This window comes from Semicossyphus pulcher, unplaced genomic scaffold (assembly GCF_022749685.1).
Source record: "Semicossyphus pulcher isolate SPU_LCO1_2020_fin unplaced genomic scaffold, fSemPul1.0.p SCAF_2, whole genome shotgun sequence".
Lineage (NCBI taxonomy): Eukaryota > Metazoa > Chordata > Actinopteri > Labriformes > Labridae > Semicossyphus > Semicossyphus pulcher.
In genome coordinates this window covers 27,768,732-27,783,202 of record NW_027211693.1, presented here as the reverse complement: position 1 = coordinate 27,783,202, position 14,471 = coordinate 27,768,732, and the positions used below count along the sequence as shown (strand labels likewise).

At 41.2% G+C, this 14,471-nt stretch overlaps 4 protein-coding genes across 4 annotated transcripts; 2 read left to right on the top strand and 2 right to left on the bottom strand.

Moving 5' to 3' along the window:
- Positions 1–220: 220 nt before the first annotated feature.
- Positions 221–2,577, bottom strand: mmgt1 (membrane magnesium transporter 1). Its single transcript, XM_069670137.1, has 4 exons — positions 2,486–2,577; positions 2,055–2,107; positions 1,861–1,964; positions 221–1,086 (listed from the first exon to the last, which is right to left on the bottom strand). Exons 1-4 carry the CDS (start codon positions 2,562–2,564, stop codon positions 930–932), a joined length of 393 nt encoding a protein of 130 aa, XP_069526238.1. The 5' UTR covers positions 2,565–2,577; the 3' UTR covers positions 221–929.
- Positions 2,578–2,986: 409 nt separating this feature from the next.
- pfdn6 (prefoldin subunit 6) lies at positions 2,987–5,865 on the top strand. Its single transcript, XM_069670264.1, has 4 exons — positions 2,987–3,170; positions 3,389–3,459; positions 3,571–3,695; positions 5,552–5,865. Exons 1-4 carry the CDS (start codon positions 3,107–3,109, stop codon positions 5,670–5,672), a joined length of 381 nt encoding a protein of 126 aa, XP_069526365.1. The 5' UTR covers positions 2,987–3,106; the 3' UTR covers positions 5,673–5,865.
- A 3,199-nt stretch (positions 5,866–9,064) lies between these two features.
- On the bottom strand, positions 9,065–9,945 carry her5 (hairy-related 5). Its single transcript, XM_069670622.1, has 3 exons — positions 9,898–9,945; positions 9,706–9,801; positions 9,065–9,568 (listed from the first exon to the last, which is right to left on the bottom strand). The coding sequence occupies exons 1-3, from the start codon at positions 9,943–9,945 to the stop codon at positions 9,065–9,067; spliced, it is 648 nt and encodes a 215-aa protein (XP_069526723.1).
- A 2,353-nt stretch (positions 9,946–12,298) lies between these two features.
- Positions 12,299–13,770, top strand: LOC138597757 (transcription factor HES-7-like). Its single transcript, XM_069669237.1, has 4 exons — positions 12,299–12,352; positions 12,681–12,776; positions 12,886–12,979; positions 13,175–13,770. The coding sequence occupies exons 1-4, from the start codon at positions 12,299–12,301 to the stop codon at positions 13,768–13,770; spliced, it is 840 nt and encodes a 279-aa protein (XP_069525338.1).
- The last annotated feature ends 701 nt before the right edge of the window (positions 13,771–14,471 follow it).

Here is a 14,471-nt window from a genome sequence, read left to right as displayed (position 1 = left end):
GGTATACAGTATATCTGCTCTGTCATCATTTCCTTAGAAATATTCCCTCCCCCAGAGGGAGGACCTTAATTTGTTGTCACCATTTCTCTACATTGATTAAAACTGACACCTTCAACTTCTTTGTCTTCAAACGGCCTTGCAGTAGATATCTGATCCCATTTGCTGGCAAAAGCATGCACCAGCCTCTAAATAAAAGGTATGAGGCAAAAAACAGACAATGTAAAATCAGTACGCATTTTATTAAATTAAAAACATCTCTTTAATCTTAACAAAATGTAAAATGAAGGAAAAATAAACATCACCCAAATAAATGTACCAGCACTTTCTAGTTAGTCTTTGTGTTCACAGTATCATTAGAGCGGCTGCCTAATGTTTTCTGTCCTCACATCTCCCCTTGAGTTGATTTCCTGTGGCATACACCAGACCTCTTCAATGCATACAGGACGTACGGATGAGACTGTATGCTTCTAGGAAATAGTCAAAACAATAAAATGTCCTCATTCATCTTTCAAAACTCATTTTGTTTGAAAAAGTTTGCCCAGACAGTGGTTGAAGACTGATGTGTAGTTAAAATGAAACAGGAAACAGGCGTTTTTATGCCCCTCATACAAAGGATATACAAAGGACAGCAATATCCCGCTTCAGTTCAGAAGGGACCGAAAGGGTAGATGTCTCTGTATCTTAAGACTCCAAAGCGATAACATACTGTATATACAAACAAATCTGCTTGAAAAATTGAAGGGTTGGCACAGTCAGTGTTGAATATGGTGGTGACCACTTTTATGGACAGAGATGCATGTTTGGACAGAATATTAGTTTATGTACAAATACAAATTAAAGTAAGGGAAGATGAATTCTCTCTTTGCCCCTTCTGTCTAACAAAAACAAATCTTATCTGACGATGAAGTTACAGGCAGGAAAGGCCAGTCTCAGTGCAAATGCTCCAGCTTGCGTAGCCGTATGGGGTTGGGAAGGGCTTGCTGGTTGCGTACAGAGGAGGGCTCCTCCTCTGGCGTGCGGAATAGCACCCGGCCCCGGTGATTGAAAAGGTAAAAGGATGGGTGGTTCCTCAGTGTATCAAATGTTCTGAAATTTCAAAAAAAGAAAGAAAGAAATTATGTTTGAAAAGACATGTAATTCAGAGGAGAGAAGGAATGAAACCTTAATGCATGACCTTCTTTATACATGACTCATTTGTTGGAATGTTTCTTTAATGCACAACATTGATGTTTTAAGAACGTCAGGCTATTTGAAAAAAAAATAACCTTTCACCCTCTGATTACTAATGAATAATTTTCAAAATAAAAAGGTTCATCAAAGAGAGAAGACATTTTATAGAACTTCACTCATGGTGGGCCTGTGCATGTTGCAGAAGTCTAAACTAACATCACGCCATGTGGTGATGCAGTTTTCTCATATATCGCATATAAAAACAGCTTTAGGGAGCCAAAATAATTTTGTGATTTCAAATGTATTTTTCTTGAGATCATAAGGTTTCACATGGCCATTTAAAAAATGTTAATGTATGATGTCTTGGTGGACAGAAAAAGGAGAAGAAATCTGTAATCCAAATAAATTTGTCATTTAGAAGAGAACACTTAATGTGTAATTGATAGTTTCAGTATTAATGATGTACATAAACCACTCTTGTGCTACAGGTAAAGTTGCATCAGGCCATCCCAGCAAATTGGTCACAAAATAATGTATAAGCAACTCAGATGGGGTTTAATGCATTTCTGTGGGAATAGAACACAGTAATGTTACTATAACTGTGGTTGAGGTGGTGAGCATCCTTCCCCTGTGGCAGAGAACACAAACAACCACGTTATCAAGGGAGGATGATGCTCTAACTCAACTTACTTGTTTTTCAGCTCTGAGGAGGCGTCCATGTCTTTGAACTCTCCAGCAATGTGGACAATACCATAACAGGTCATCACAAACGACAATAATGTCTGTAATACAATCTGCCAGAGAAGAAGAAACGATGATGAATATAGCAGATAAAACGTTGGAGATTGTTATTTAAGGAATGAATAAGCTTGAAAGTCACTCACATCAATTGGTAGTGTCTCGTTTTCCTTCTCTGTGAGTCGCATGTATGACCGATCTGGTGGGAGAGATATTTTTAAGTTAGCAATTCAAATGGACACTGTTACATTGTCACATTGTGCCAGAGGCAGCTTAGCATCTCAGACGGATTTGTGTGCAACATTTTGTGTTCAAGTAATTCTATGCAGATGACACTATACGTTGTTGTCACCTTCAGCGATATTTTAGCATTAACATCAGATGATATTTCCACTCTTTTACATCTTAAGTGATTCTCAGCGGGTTTAAGCTGCGCTAGCATCTAATTAGCGCAGCTAGCTGTTGGACCGAAAGGCCCATCCTGCTGCGATATCACCGCACCCGGTGACTGCGGAGCCCTCAGGGGAAACACAAAGACACTGACACCCGTGATTTCATCACCTGTACTAAAACTTACGCTGTGCCGCTGAGAAAGCTGCATGAGCTAAGGCAAATAGTCCGACGCCGACGATCCCTTTCCAAAAAGACGAAGCCATCTTGAACCAGGTCTGTGAGGAACTGTGTGCAGTGTCGTAAAACGATGTCGTAAACAGCCGGAAGCATGACAGGTCAAAAACGTCACTAAATCTGGCATCCCTTTGTTTTTTCCTATAACTTATGTGTTTGTTTTATTTTGATATTCTTGTATATTTTTTTACCCGTATACTTGTGTTAAAACGATTGTCAATATATTTACAGCGTTGTGACTCACTGAAAGCAATACAACTTTAAAGAAAAAAAAAGTCACTAAATATATGAAAACGACAAAGACATATTAGATTAATAAAATATATATTTACACTATAAGACAGGTTGGTTTCATTTTTTAAATTCATTTATTGTTTATTTTTTCCATTTCGTCTGTTATGAGAACAACCCTTAAGTAACTAGGGCTCTTACTTTGAAAGGATCGGCTAACATCCCCTCGTGCCGCTGCCCTTTCCTGTTAGCTAACAGAGCTTTCATGTTAGACCACATTTAGCCATCCATACATTTGATATATTTTCAGTTTATAGAGCTTCCTCTATCAAACGTAAATATGGCAGAGGCAATTCAAAAGAAGTTAAAAGCGGAATTAGAAAAATATACGGCGATGCAAAAAGGTAGGTGCTAGCTAGCAATGCATGGTTTTTATATCGTGCCATGTTGTGGCGAGCTAGCTTACTGCCCATATTAGGACTGCTAGTCATACGTTAAATCAACTCGTTGTATATTTCCTGTACATTTAAACTATTAATTATGGTTGCAACAATACAGCCATTACATAATTAGCATTCTTTGTTTAAACCTCTTCTGAACTATAACGTTTGTCTCTCTGAAGATGTTAGCAAGAGCATGTCAGCCAGACAGAAGCTGGAGACGCAGCTGACAGATAACAATATTGTGAAAGAGGTAACTAACAGCCCGTTTTCATTTTCTCTACTGGTGTCATTGTTGTTACACTTTTTAATTTGTGTCCTGGATAGTTCTCTGTTTAAGATGTGATCTCCCTGTGTCTTTCAGGAGCTAGACCTGCTGGGCAGCACAAACACAGTATATAAACTCATTGGCCCAGTATTAGTGAAGCAAGACCTGGATGAGGCGAAAGCTACCGTCACTAAAAGGCTGGAATACATCAATGGAGAGATGTGAGTTACTAAAGCTTCCATAGTGGCCGTGCCTGTAGTCCTTCATTCTGCATAGCTATTAGCCTGAGAGAAATCCACATTGCACTGGGCTCAACTTTGGCCAGATTAATTGTATATAAATATAAGTCCATATTCCAAATATCCATCAATCCAGTGTGGTATTAAGATCTTTAGCCAGAAATCCTATCTCTGTGTATTGACAAAGTCTACCAGATATTCCCTGTAATACATTGCAGCACTATATTTGTGATCATAACTAGGGGACACATTATTTTAGTATTTAGGCATTTTAATCAGATGCTCAAACAACCTCAGCTGGCTCATTTTGATGAGCAGAGACTCTATTCTTAGCTCCCTTTAGATTTCAAGAGAAACCTTCCTTTGGCTGCTTGCACGGCCCAGGTGTAAGGCCTGCATAAGTGCTGACTCCCTCTGCACCAATCTGCCTGTGTCTTTATTTCAAGGCTGAGTCTCCCACATTTCAAGTCCACGTTTCTGGATTGAATACATCGTTTAAGGCCAACAACCCCTGTCCTCTCTTGAAGGCTCTTCAAAAATGTTTCCCATACATCCCTGAAATGGATATGTTTACCAATAACCTGATAGACCTTCTAAAAGTCATCTATCGTATCCTAAAGCATAACAAATCATTTATATCAGGTGGTATCTGCTGTGATTTTACACATATCAACATATCAGTCAAATTATTAGAATCATTTTTAGGGTTAAATTTAAAAAAATAACAATGTATTGTATATGATTTTAAGAAAAACATCCCTTCCCTTAAAAATTATATCACACAGAAACTTAAAATGGTATGTCAGGTTCTCTTCAATTTCCATTTTTTACAATAACTCCTTCAGGTAGATAACACCGTTCTGTTTTTTAACATATGTTACTTATTCCACACACGTTCAGCTTCAATCAACATCAGGGCAACAACGACACTGTGGGACATAATGTGGATATCTGGCTCAGCTGTGTAACCATGCTCACTTGCATGTAGAGGGCAGTAAAGAGTTAAGTTGCTGAACATATTCCACAGCACCCGTATCACAGTCCTCACTGTGTCCCTGTATTTACAGGATCATTGAGTATATACTGTATATATATTATATATAATTTATTTAGATTTATTTCTGTATTTATATGTATTTCCCAAAGTTGATGATATTGGAGAACATCAGACAGGAGGCTCAAAGAGGTGTAGTTTTTAGTAGTGTTGAATTGTATCATAATTTGTAAGTGTCGTATTCCCATTCGCTATACATGCATGTATATTTAATAAGAGAATATTCAAGTAGAGAATTCAATCCATTTTTATTGATACAATGCCAAATCATAACCAAACACTATGTAGACAGAATATACACAATAGACACAATCTAGACTAGCAGTTTGAGTCAAGCAGGTCCACAGCAGCAGGTGGTCTGAAGCAACGATCCCCAGAAACCTATGAGACATGTTTAAGTTTAAAAAAACTCCAGTGAAGATATATGGTTAGTAACATTAATGGGACAAGAAGATACATAGTTAATAAGATGCATTAATATAACATGAATGCATACAGATAGACAGAGAGAGGGGAAGAGAGAAAGGAGCCTGGTGTGTCAGATCCCCCGGCAGTCTGAGGCACTCAGAGCATTTCCTCAAAAACGCGAGGCGCACAGAGCGGAGAAACTCTCTTGAAAAAAAAACTACAAAAAAGCCCTATTATACATTTGCCTGGAGTGAAATTGTTTAGAAGGAAGGACAACATATCTTGTGTTAACACATCCAATGAACATAAATATGGTCAAACATTTGTAAAATTAACTTTGTGTTGTTTTTTTTTTCTCTTTTTCCTCTTGATACAGTCAAAGGTACGAGGCACTCCTGAAAGACATGGAAAAGAAATCTGAACAGCATCGAGAACTCCTGTCCAGTTTACAGCAAGAGTTTCAGAGAGCTCAGGGCCTGGCTGTTGGCAAAGTCTGACCAAGTGATTCAGCTGCATGCTCACAGACAGACACACTCACACACACTCATAGATAGAATATGGAGAGATTAAGTCATGATGTAATGTTAGCCTTAAACATCAGGCTGGGTAATTTCTCCTTGTATCCATGTCATTAATTTGCAGCTATTTCTGTGAATTTCTCTTGTTACGAATAAACATTTTTTTCATGAAGGTCCTACTTTTTATTTAAGTTTTAATTGCATGAGCAGAGTTTCTCTTCCCACGTCAGCTGTGTGCAGCACCTATATTGTGTGAACTCGTTTCAGTTGGACATTTGCCTTAATTGCTGGGGCAGGCATGCGGACACCAGAGCAGATGTTGTCCAGTCACGACCCGCCCCACACCTCGCAGCAGTGAAAAAAGGCTCAGCGGTGCAGCATTGTTCACATTAATGAATGTGTTTTCCCCCGCCGTCCACCACCAGCGGAGGATTTAGGCAACATGAATAATCTAAAACAAAGCCTTCAACGGGATTAAGAAACCAAACCTTCTTAATAACAAATGCAAAGTCAGGACAAACGGCTGACGCAGGTTATCCATGACTTTACGATTGCTGCATTTTAATATGCCTCATATATTCTGATTGACCAGGTTGTGTGGTTCTATTGTGGGGGGAAAAAGGTACAAACGGCAGTAGGCTGTAAAATATATTCGATGTAAACTACCGCATTTGAAATTTGGACAAAGTCTTCCTCAAAACATTTGGGCGTCTTTTGGATTCAAAATATGCAGACTACAACAACACCATGCTAGCAAAGAGGCTAACAACGGCCTGTAAACATGCCTGGTTAACGTTATCCAACCAATATGAAAAGTCTAAACATGGCTGCCTTGAATTTAAAGTTATTAGTTTTGGCCTACAAAACAACGAATAACTACATTTGTAGGCTTGTTGTGTTAAATCATTAAGCTCGGCGAAAGAAACTGAGCTACACAAATGCTTACACATTCTCAAATACCAGTTTTGAATTTAGTCTGCTAAAAGACCGAAAACTCACACAAGATGTGAAATACGCAGTGCGTCACAAAAAGCTGTTTTCGTGCACGAGTCTGTCACCTCCGGCGCGTGGGCAACAGCAGACCCATTAACACCCTAAGGTGTCCTGATTTTATTACTGCAGCTGTAAAGCTGTCCGACACGTGGCCACTGGCCTTCGCGTCTTCTAAAATAAATAAAAGTAACAATAATGTTTGAAGTTGCGTATAAGTTGAATAAGACCAAACTGTGTCGCTATTTGATATAGCCCGCAACACTGACGCTGTAACAAACGTAGGACGTCAACTTGGAGCTCAAGATTGATAATCTATAAAGTGACCAACTTTAAATATCTTCAAAATTTAATGGAAATAGGCTGCTATGAAAGTATTATAGTGAACTAAGTTTTTCTTATGTCAGTAGCGTTCATCAAATGGTTTGTTGATGAGGCCAAAAGGTGATTTATCACTTTGAGTTTATTGTGTTCGCGCTGACATGATAAAAACAACAGTTAGAGAAACAGCTGATTGAAATGTTAAGCAGTGTGATGGTTTCTCAGGCTACAATTTTGAGTTAAGTCCCTTTCAATAAACGTTAAATGTAATTCTACAATAAGCCTGGGAAACATGTCCGCGTGCTTTTCTTTTAAAGAGGCTAAACATCCGGGGACTAATCCCTGATACACTGACAACACATTTTATCACTGACCCCGTTTAATGTTCATTTAGGCTGCTGAAACACTAATCTGATTCCCAGCTTTAATTGATTTACTTAGTCCTGAGGGTTTTTTCTCCGGGAGGTTTAATCTTAAAGGCGCACAAAAGAGCATCCTGTCAGGGATCAGCCCAGCGGGACTAACACCTGCTTTGATGAAGGATGTTTCCAAACAGCCTTTGAAGGAATGCACGTATGTAGACCTAGAATATAGGCCTATGGTTTCGAAAGATATCCAAATGGATGTATGTAGAAGTACAATCTGTGTTTCATTTCGAGGCACTGAAAAATGTTTCATGCGTGACGCAGCCTCTTTGCTCCCTGCATGAAATAAATGCTGTCAAGGTTTTAATGCGTCCTCTGATTTGACCGATTAAGCTTTATCAACAAACTGAAGTTCCCAGTGACAAGCATCTTCCCAGCAAATCAAAGATATCACGTCGAGTTTTGGTCTTTGACTGCACTCCCTTGCCTACAGTAAAAGGACTTTTCTCTGGGATACTTAACCCAGGCGGCGTTTAAGTGTATTGATATGTTGATGAGTGGGGGCCTGTGCTCTTAGTGCAGTATTTCAAATGTAGAAAAGCGCAATTTAGTGCCCATCAACACTCTGTTCACAGTCAACATCCAGACTCTTTCATCCTATCTCATGAGCCCATGTCTTAGTTTCATGGACTGCATCCAACTCCACTCTCTGCTGATGCTGCCTCTGTCCTGCCTTTCTAACACAGACACTGTTTAACTCTTCACCTGGAAAGCACAGGTGTTAAAAACAGCGTCTCACATGGCCATCCAATCGGGAGTGTTGCCAGATGCAACTGTTGAAGTATATGCGTAAATGGAAATCTGCAAGTTATGTCTGTTATGTTTATGTGATGTAAATGGAAGTTTAATACGTCATATCTTACAACAGTTAATTGACGTGTTTCGCGCGCACCCGGCTTGGGTTGGGTTTGTAGATTGGATGCTACCCGAGACGGTCTGACGCTGCTAAGTGTGCGAATGACCTGCAGCTTACTTTTCTACATTTCTATCACTGCCCTTAAGACCTTACAAGCACCAGGCTCCCCGCCATCGGCATTTCAATAGACGGAATGTTTCATAACTGCTGTCCAGCCTGGATGAAGTATGTGTTAACTGTCCCGTGGATGTCCCACTTTCTACAGCTCCAAAGCCTCCTCAAGTACAACTATTCACACAGCAAATAGACCACTCGAATCATCTGGAGTAATCAGGAAATTGTACTTTTATTGTAAATAACAGAGAACAAGCAAGCAGAGGCATAGAATAGCCTCCAGTACAATGCCTCAATGTCTACATCACAAAGGAAAGGTATATCAAAAATAGAATCCACGTCAAAGCAGATTTATGGCGTTTTTACGCACGCGCTGCGGAAACACCAAATACACTAAGGTGTTTAAAAAAAATAACAGTAATCTGTGGACACCGCAGCCAAAAAATATATCACATATTTACAGCTGAAATCTTCAAAAAAATAAAAAATATAATGCGCGCAAAACACCACAAGGACGCGGAGAATGTAACCGTCCTTGTTTTGGATGTCAGGAAAATATCTCTACTGTACAAAAGGTTTCAGGCTGTACAACAAAAATACATATTTACACAGTCTGTCAGCATCTGTAAGACATATCTCATATAGAATCTGTGTCAAAGTGTCTGTCACTGCGGCCAGGGCCTCCACACAGGATCCGTGCTGTGAGTGCAGCCTGCTGTAGAGGAGAGCAGCTTACTGGTGCCACAGTGGAGGCCGGTCACCTCGGTGTGGTACGGATGAGAGAAGCCAGTCTCTCGGTGATGGAGGGGCAGATATTGGGGAGAAAGAGCCGCCGGGTCTCCGCATGGAGCGGGAGTGAGTGCTTTGTGGATGTGTCCGGGAGATGAAGGGTGTGTCCGGGGCTCAGGATGCGCAAAAGAGGCCTGAACTGCATCCCCGCCGGTTTCACCTGACTCCTGGCTCTTGCTGGTAATGAAGTTGCTGACCCTCAGCAGACAGGACCTCATGCCGTCCTGGTAGCTGTGCCGGCGGACACCGGTCGGTCTGTGCTCCCTGGACAGGACTCTCTTCATGACCCGGTGACCCCTGTGCACGCCCTTGTCTGTCTTCAGGAAATGGACTACACTCTCCAGAATCTCTGCCTTCTCCACCTTTGGATTCTTCAGTTTCTAAACAGGCAAAGTTACGAGTTAAAAGTATTCTCTATAAAGGTAGTTAATGGTAAATGAATTTTGAAATAGCCTAAAAACATAAACATGTTGTCATGAATCTTAAATTAGAACATGACGCGCAGCCGTGGGCCTACCTCATCGCTTGTGTTCTCCAGCATCAGCAGTCGCAGTGTCTCCAGACTGTGGTTGATCCGCTCCCGTCTGCGTTTCTCCATCACAGGTTTAGACACCTTGAGGTTGAGAAGTGAAAATATTAAAATGATAGCCTAAAACAGTAGTTTAGATGGTTTTTCTTTCGCCACAGGAGTCAGAGTGCAGCAGCTTACCCGTCTCATGGTCCTCTGAGGAGACTCTGGTGAAGATAAAGCCCTCATGATGAATTGGCTCGTGTCGGTTAGTGTGAATCTAAAATCCAGAATGACTCGCCTGTGCTGATTTTGTTGATGTCCCTGCAGGTAGCCCCGCCCCCGCGGGACACGCCTCTTATTCATTCTGCAGCACGCGCCTTGACCCAAAAATAACATTTACATTTATTTAAATCCGATCTTTTTACCCTTTAGTGCAGACCAAAAGAAAATGATTTTGCCAGGTGGTCTGTCGAGTATTAAAGCTTGGTTTCAGGCTAATCTCACACAAATTATAGATTTAAAAAAAAAAATCAGATTTCTTCAGTTCACGCAGGTACAACAGTTCAGACTTGCGCAGGTACATCATAGGCCTACATTAATCTTACTGGAACTTCTTCATGCTAAATAATACTGACAGCTGGTGATTTTACTGACTCAGTTTGTTTATATTATTTTAATTGTTTGTAGGGAGGTTCTAGAGCAGGACATATTTAAAGAGGCTCAAAATAATATCAATTGTATCATCACACTATCATTGCTTTTAAGGTAACATTTCACAGGACTCTTTCTCTCCTAACCCAACCATTGTCCTGTACAATGTCTATAATATGACAAAGAAAAATAGACAGATATAACTGGTGAATACATTTCTGCTTATTGATTTGAAATCGTCCCTGCCCCCAGACCTCACCATCCTATAACCTTTGGAGAGCCAAATTGGCCGATTCACACCTAAACGCCCGTGCTGTGTTTTTAAGGACCTGTTTGTTTTCAGAGGGTGTGGTAGGTCGTTCAGAAGGAATCTTAACTACGTGAAGACCCAGATGGTTAATGTTCATAATTTTCTGTATCTCACATGTTATCATCTCATTGATTGCTGCCTGCAGTTGGAGCTGACTGGGCTTTGACTTCTTTCCTCGCACTGCATTTCTGCTCCCCCTGATCCCCGTAATAGGCTCAAGTGTGGAGATAACACTGGGATGATCGGATCACGGGGATCCCGAAGATTAAGTAGCTTTTCAGAGGCAATGATACTTCCGTTTTCAATCAAAGAGAGGGCGATTAGTGGAGGCTCAGAGATCACTGTTGGTCACTATGGAAACTTAGGCTACTTTATATGATAGATTTTAACATAGCCTTGGATTTTCAATTATATACTTCTTCATTACGCATTGTAGTCAAAGGTCAAATATGGCCAATTAAATTCGTTTTTAAAAAATGGATAAAAGTAGCCTACTTTAATGCGTTATTCTCTCTCTCTCTCTCTGGGATCTAAGCCACGTGGACCCGCCCCATAAATAAGTCCTATAATGTGCTCGCCTGAGCCGGTGATGGAAACTAATTAGCGTAAATGTGTCCTTTGATGGCGAAGAAATGGACCGTTTACTTCCAATATCGTGACCCGTGGGGTGTATCGGCCACACGGACAAAAGAGTTCAAATGAAACGGACCTGACCGGCTGGGAACGGGCAGTGAAAGCAACACCTGGTGAGATTTTGAAATGGATCTCGTGTGAAGTCCAAACACGAGGCGGCTGACCTGATGCAGCGCACACTTTGCACTCAGGTGTAAACAAAACAACCTCGCACTTCATCACATCAACAGACACACGTGACCTGCTCGCGTTTGCTACACACGGCCTGTTTGGATCTGTTACTTTGTTTATCAGATAGCCAACTGTGTTTTTTTATTTGGACGTACTTAACTCCAAATGCATGAATGAGAGTCTTATATTCGCATTAAAGCTTCGTTTGCAGCAACACTTCTCTCATTTGGTCTTTTTATCACTTAATGCAAAGTGCTGATGTCTCACACGTCGTAAAACGTCTCGTAGCTGCTCACTTTCTCACTTCATTTCTGTTCCCACGAGAAAAAAAAAAGTTTCCCATAGTCTCACCCCACGGGTGCTTCATGTGGGAGGCGTTAGCAGTAAGCTGCTCATCATTAGGACTAATGAAATTAATAAATGTATTAAAAGACTCGTCCCACAAAGTTACAATAATTTAACTTAAACGATTTTATTACAAAATAAAGAAACAGAAATTCTGAGCTCAACCTTTCATGAGAGTAGAACTTAAACTACAAAACAAACCATAAGGCAGCCTGATGATGTCATCATTAGTAAATATATAGGCTATATTGTTAATATTATTGCCTATTAATAATAAGGCCTTAGACTTATTTTAAATAGACTCCTCACTACATGATTACTTTTTAAAGTCTCAAAGTTAGTTGAGACCAGTCTCCGTGAAGTGTCGTCACTCACACCTGTCAGCCAATCAGATGCAGCATGAGGTTACTTATAATCGCCCACAGGCAACAGGAGGCTGTTTTAACTGCTGCAGCCTCCGCTCAGGACGTCTGGACCAAACACGGCGACATGACCAGGAAACTACAGAATCCAAGCCTGGAAGATGGCAAGAGTCGGAAAAGGGTAAGGACTTAAGATTTATTTTTTAGGTGCTTTTATAAGTTGTAACTAAAGCTTTATTAATGTTGACACATAATCTAATAATTCATTTATACACCAGCCCAAATCTAATGATTGGAAAATGTTTCATCAGTGTAATTGATTTATCCAGCATTAGTCACTAGCTTTTAATCCTCTTTACAATGTGTCCAAACAGGAAGTAGAACCCTTTTTAGTGTTGTATTTTTACAGATTGATGTAGCTGGTGACACATACATTTTGGGCAGGTGGGATATTTTATTGAGTGACAATATCCTAACGCTTCTCATATAATGAATGAACCTCTTTCCAGGCTCTGAAACCAGTTGTGGAAAAGAAGAGAAGAGACCGGATAAACCAAAGTCTCGCTGACCTCAGAAGTCTGCTGCTGAATCATTCATCCGATCCAGTAAGTCATGTCGAGAAAATCACATGCAGCTGCTTGTCACATTTAAGGGAATAAAACCTCTTAATGATGAAATGTTTTTCTCCCCCTGTTTCACTGTTTTCACCCACAGCGGCTGCAGAATCCAAAAATAGAGAAAGCAGAGATTCTGGACTTGGCTGTGGAGTATCTTCAGAAGTGGACAGATGGGAGGAATCCGAGCAACGGTTAGTCAAACAAAGTTGTTCATTAAATTTTCAAGATGATCTGAAAATCTTAGAAATTGTTTCTCTGTTGCCACAAATCAATGTTTTAATCTTACACCCTGTTCTGTGCCATCCCTCACCCTGCTTCAGGTGTCACAGACTCTACTAACAGCCAGATGAAGACTCACGCTCCCGTGGCAGACCTTCATCACTCAGACTCCAAAGCTCCTGCCCTCTTTACCATAGAGAGTGCAGGTTTTCAGCAGTGTGTGGCCCAGCTCACCAGCTACATGCACAGAATCTCACCGGCGCAGAGAACCAGCCTGATCGAGGGGCTGAAGCATCACACAGAGAACCAGCAGACAAACGGCACAAGATCAGACTCTAGCAAGAGATCGACGGAGACGGCCAAAGGGCCGGATGCATCTGTTGATTCCATTTGCACATCTGAGAGGAAAGACGACTCCAAGTTGTTGTTTCCATCTCACTCCCCATTTCAGCCTCACTCATGCTCGACGCCGTGCCACGACTATCTCTCCCCTCCTCCCTCTCCCTGGCTCTCTCCGTCTTTCTCCTCGTACGCCACCTCTCCTCCGTTCCCGTCGTTTGCCTCTCACTTCTCCTTCCCCCCCAGCCTGTCACCTCTGTCCTCCAACACCTCTTTCTTTAGTTTCTCGCCCACAGTCCCTCACACTGGCCCACCTGCCATCCACTGCCCCCCTCTCATCACACTCAGACCCCCCCCACACTCGGCCCCGAGGGAGGGGTCACCACCCAGCTCTTCGTCACACATGTGGAGACCTTGGTTTTAATGAAGTGGAGCAGAGACTGAGAACAGCAGACAACACATATTGGGACTGAAATCATTGGCTGTGGAGAGGATGAAAAACCTCCACAACCAGAGTGTAAAGTGTACATATAATTTAAATCGTCTATATTTTGTATTTGTCTTAAATAAAACTTTACTTAAACCTTATGAGTCTCAGTTTGTACATTTATCTACTGTCATGCCATTATACTCTCACCATGAAAGAACTGCAGCTTGTAGGTTCACTCAAAGACCTTGAGGTCACTCACACCCAGAGCTTTAAAATATATTGAGTTTTATAAAAAAAAATGAAGGACATTAAATCAAAAAACTTTCTGTTGTCACCTCCTCATCACTTCCTGCATCCATCCTTCTTTCACCACCACCATCAGAGTCTACACTCCATCTGGGGTATTCTGCTCTCGGCCTCACTACCCCCTTTTTCATATATGAAGATGTCACCTGCCCTCCATTCAGGACTTATACTGGTCCCGGGTCAGGAAGCGGGCAGGTAACATCACTGCCGACCCCTCACACCCTGGACATGAACTGTTTAAACTTCTCCCCTTCAGTAGGCGTTACAGAACGCCAAAACAAGTTGACACAGAAACAGCTTCTTCTCCTGTCACTCTGATGAACACGTAACAGAGCGTCAGAACAAACACTGTGAAACCAACAGCCACTGTATACCTGTACGTAAGATAG

Coding starts and splice junctions, on each gene's coding strand:
- mmgt1 (XM_069670137.1), bottom strand. CDS start 2,564: ATGGCTTCGTCTTTTTGGAAAGGGATCGTCGGCGTCGGACTATTTGCC. Junction 2,108..2,485: donor AGCTTTCTCAGCGGCACAGC/GTAAGTTTTAGT, acceptor CTCTCCCACCAG/ATCGGTCATACATGCGACTC. Junction 1,965..2,054: donor ACGAGACACTACCAATTGAT/GTGAGTGACTTT, acceptor CTTCTCTGGCAG/ATTGTATTACAGACATTATT.
- pfdn6 (XM_069670264.1), top strand. CDS start 3,107: ATGGCAGAGGCAATTCAAAAGAAGTTAAAAGCGGAATTAGAAAAATAT. Junction 3,171..3,388: donor ATATACGGCGATGCAAAAAG/GTAGGTGCTAGC, acceptor GTCTCTCTGAAG/ATGTTAGCAAGAGCATGTCA. Junction 3,460..3,570: donor ATAACAATATTGTGAAAGAG/GTAACTAACAGC, acceptor TGTGTCTTTCAG/GAGCTAGACCTGCTGGGCAG.
- her5 (XM_069670622.1), bottom strand. CDS start 9,945: ATGAGGGCTTTATCTTCACCAGAGTCTCCTCAGAGGACCATGAGACGG. Junction 9,802..9,897: donor CTCAGAGGACCATGAGACGG/GTAAGCTGCTGC, acceptor CTCAACCTCAAG/GTGTCTAAACCTGTGATGGA. Junction 9,569..9,705: donor TGGAGAACACAAGCGATGAG/GTAGGCCCACGG, acceptor TTGCCTGTTTAG/AAACTGAAGAATCCAAAGGT.
- LOC138597757 (XM_069669237.1), top strand. CDS start 12,299: ATGACCAGGAAACTACAGAATCCAAGCCTGGAAGATGGCAAGAGTCGG. Junction 12,353..12,680: donor ATGGCAAGAGTCGGAAAAGG/GTAAGGACTTAA, acceptor ACCTCTTTCCAG/GCTCTGAAACCAGTTGTGGA. Junction 12,777..12,885: donor TGAATCATTCATCCGATCCA/GTAAGTCATGTC, acceptor TTTCACCCACAG/CGGCTGCAGAATCCAAAAAT.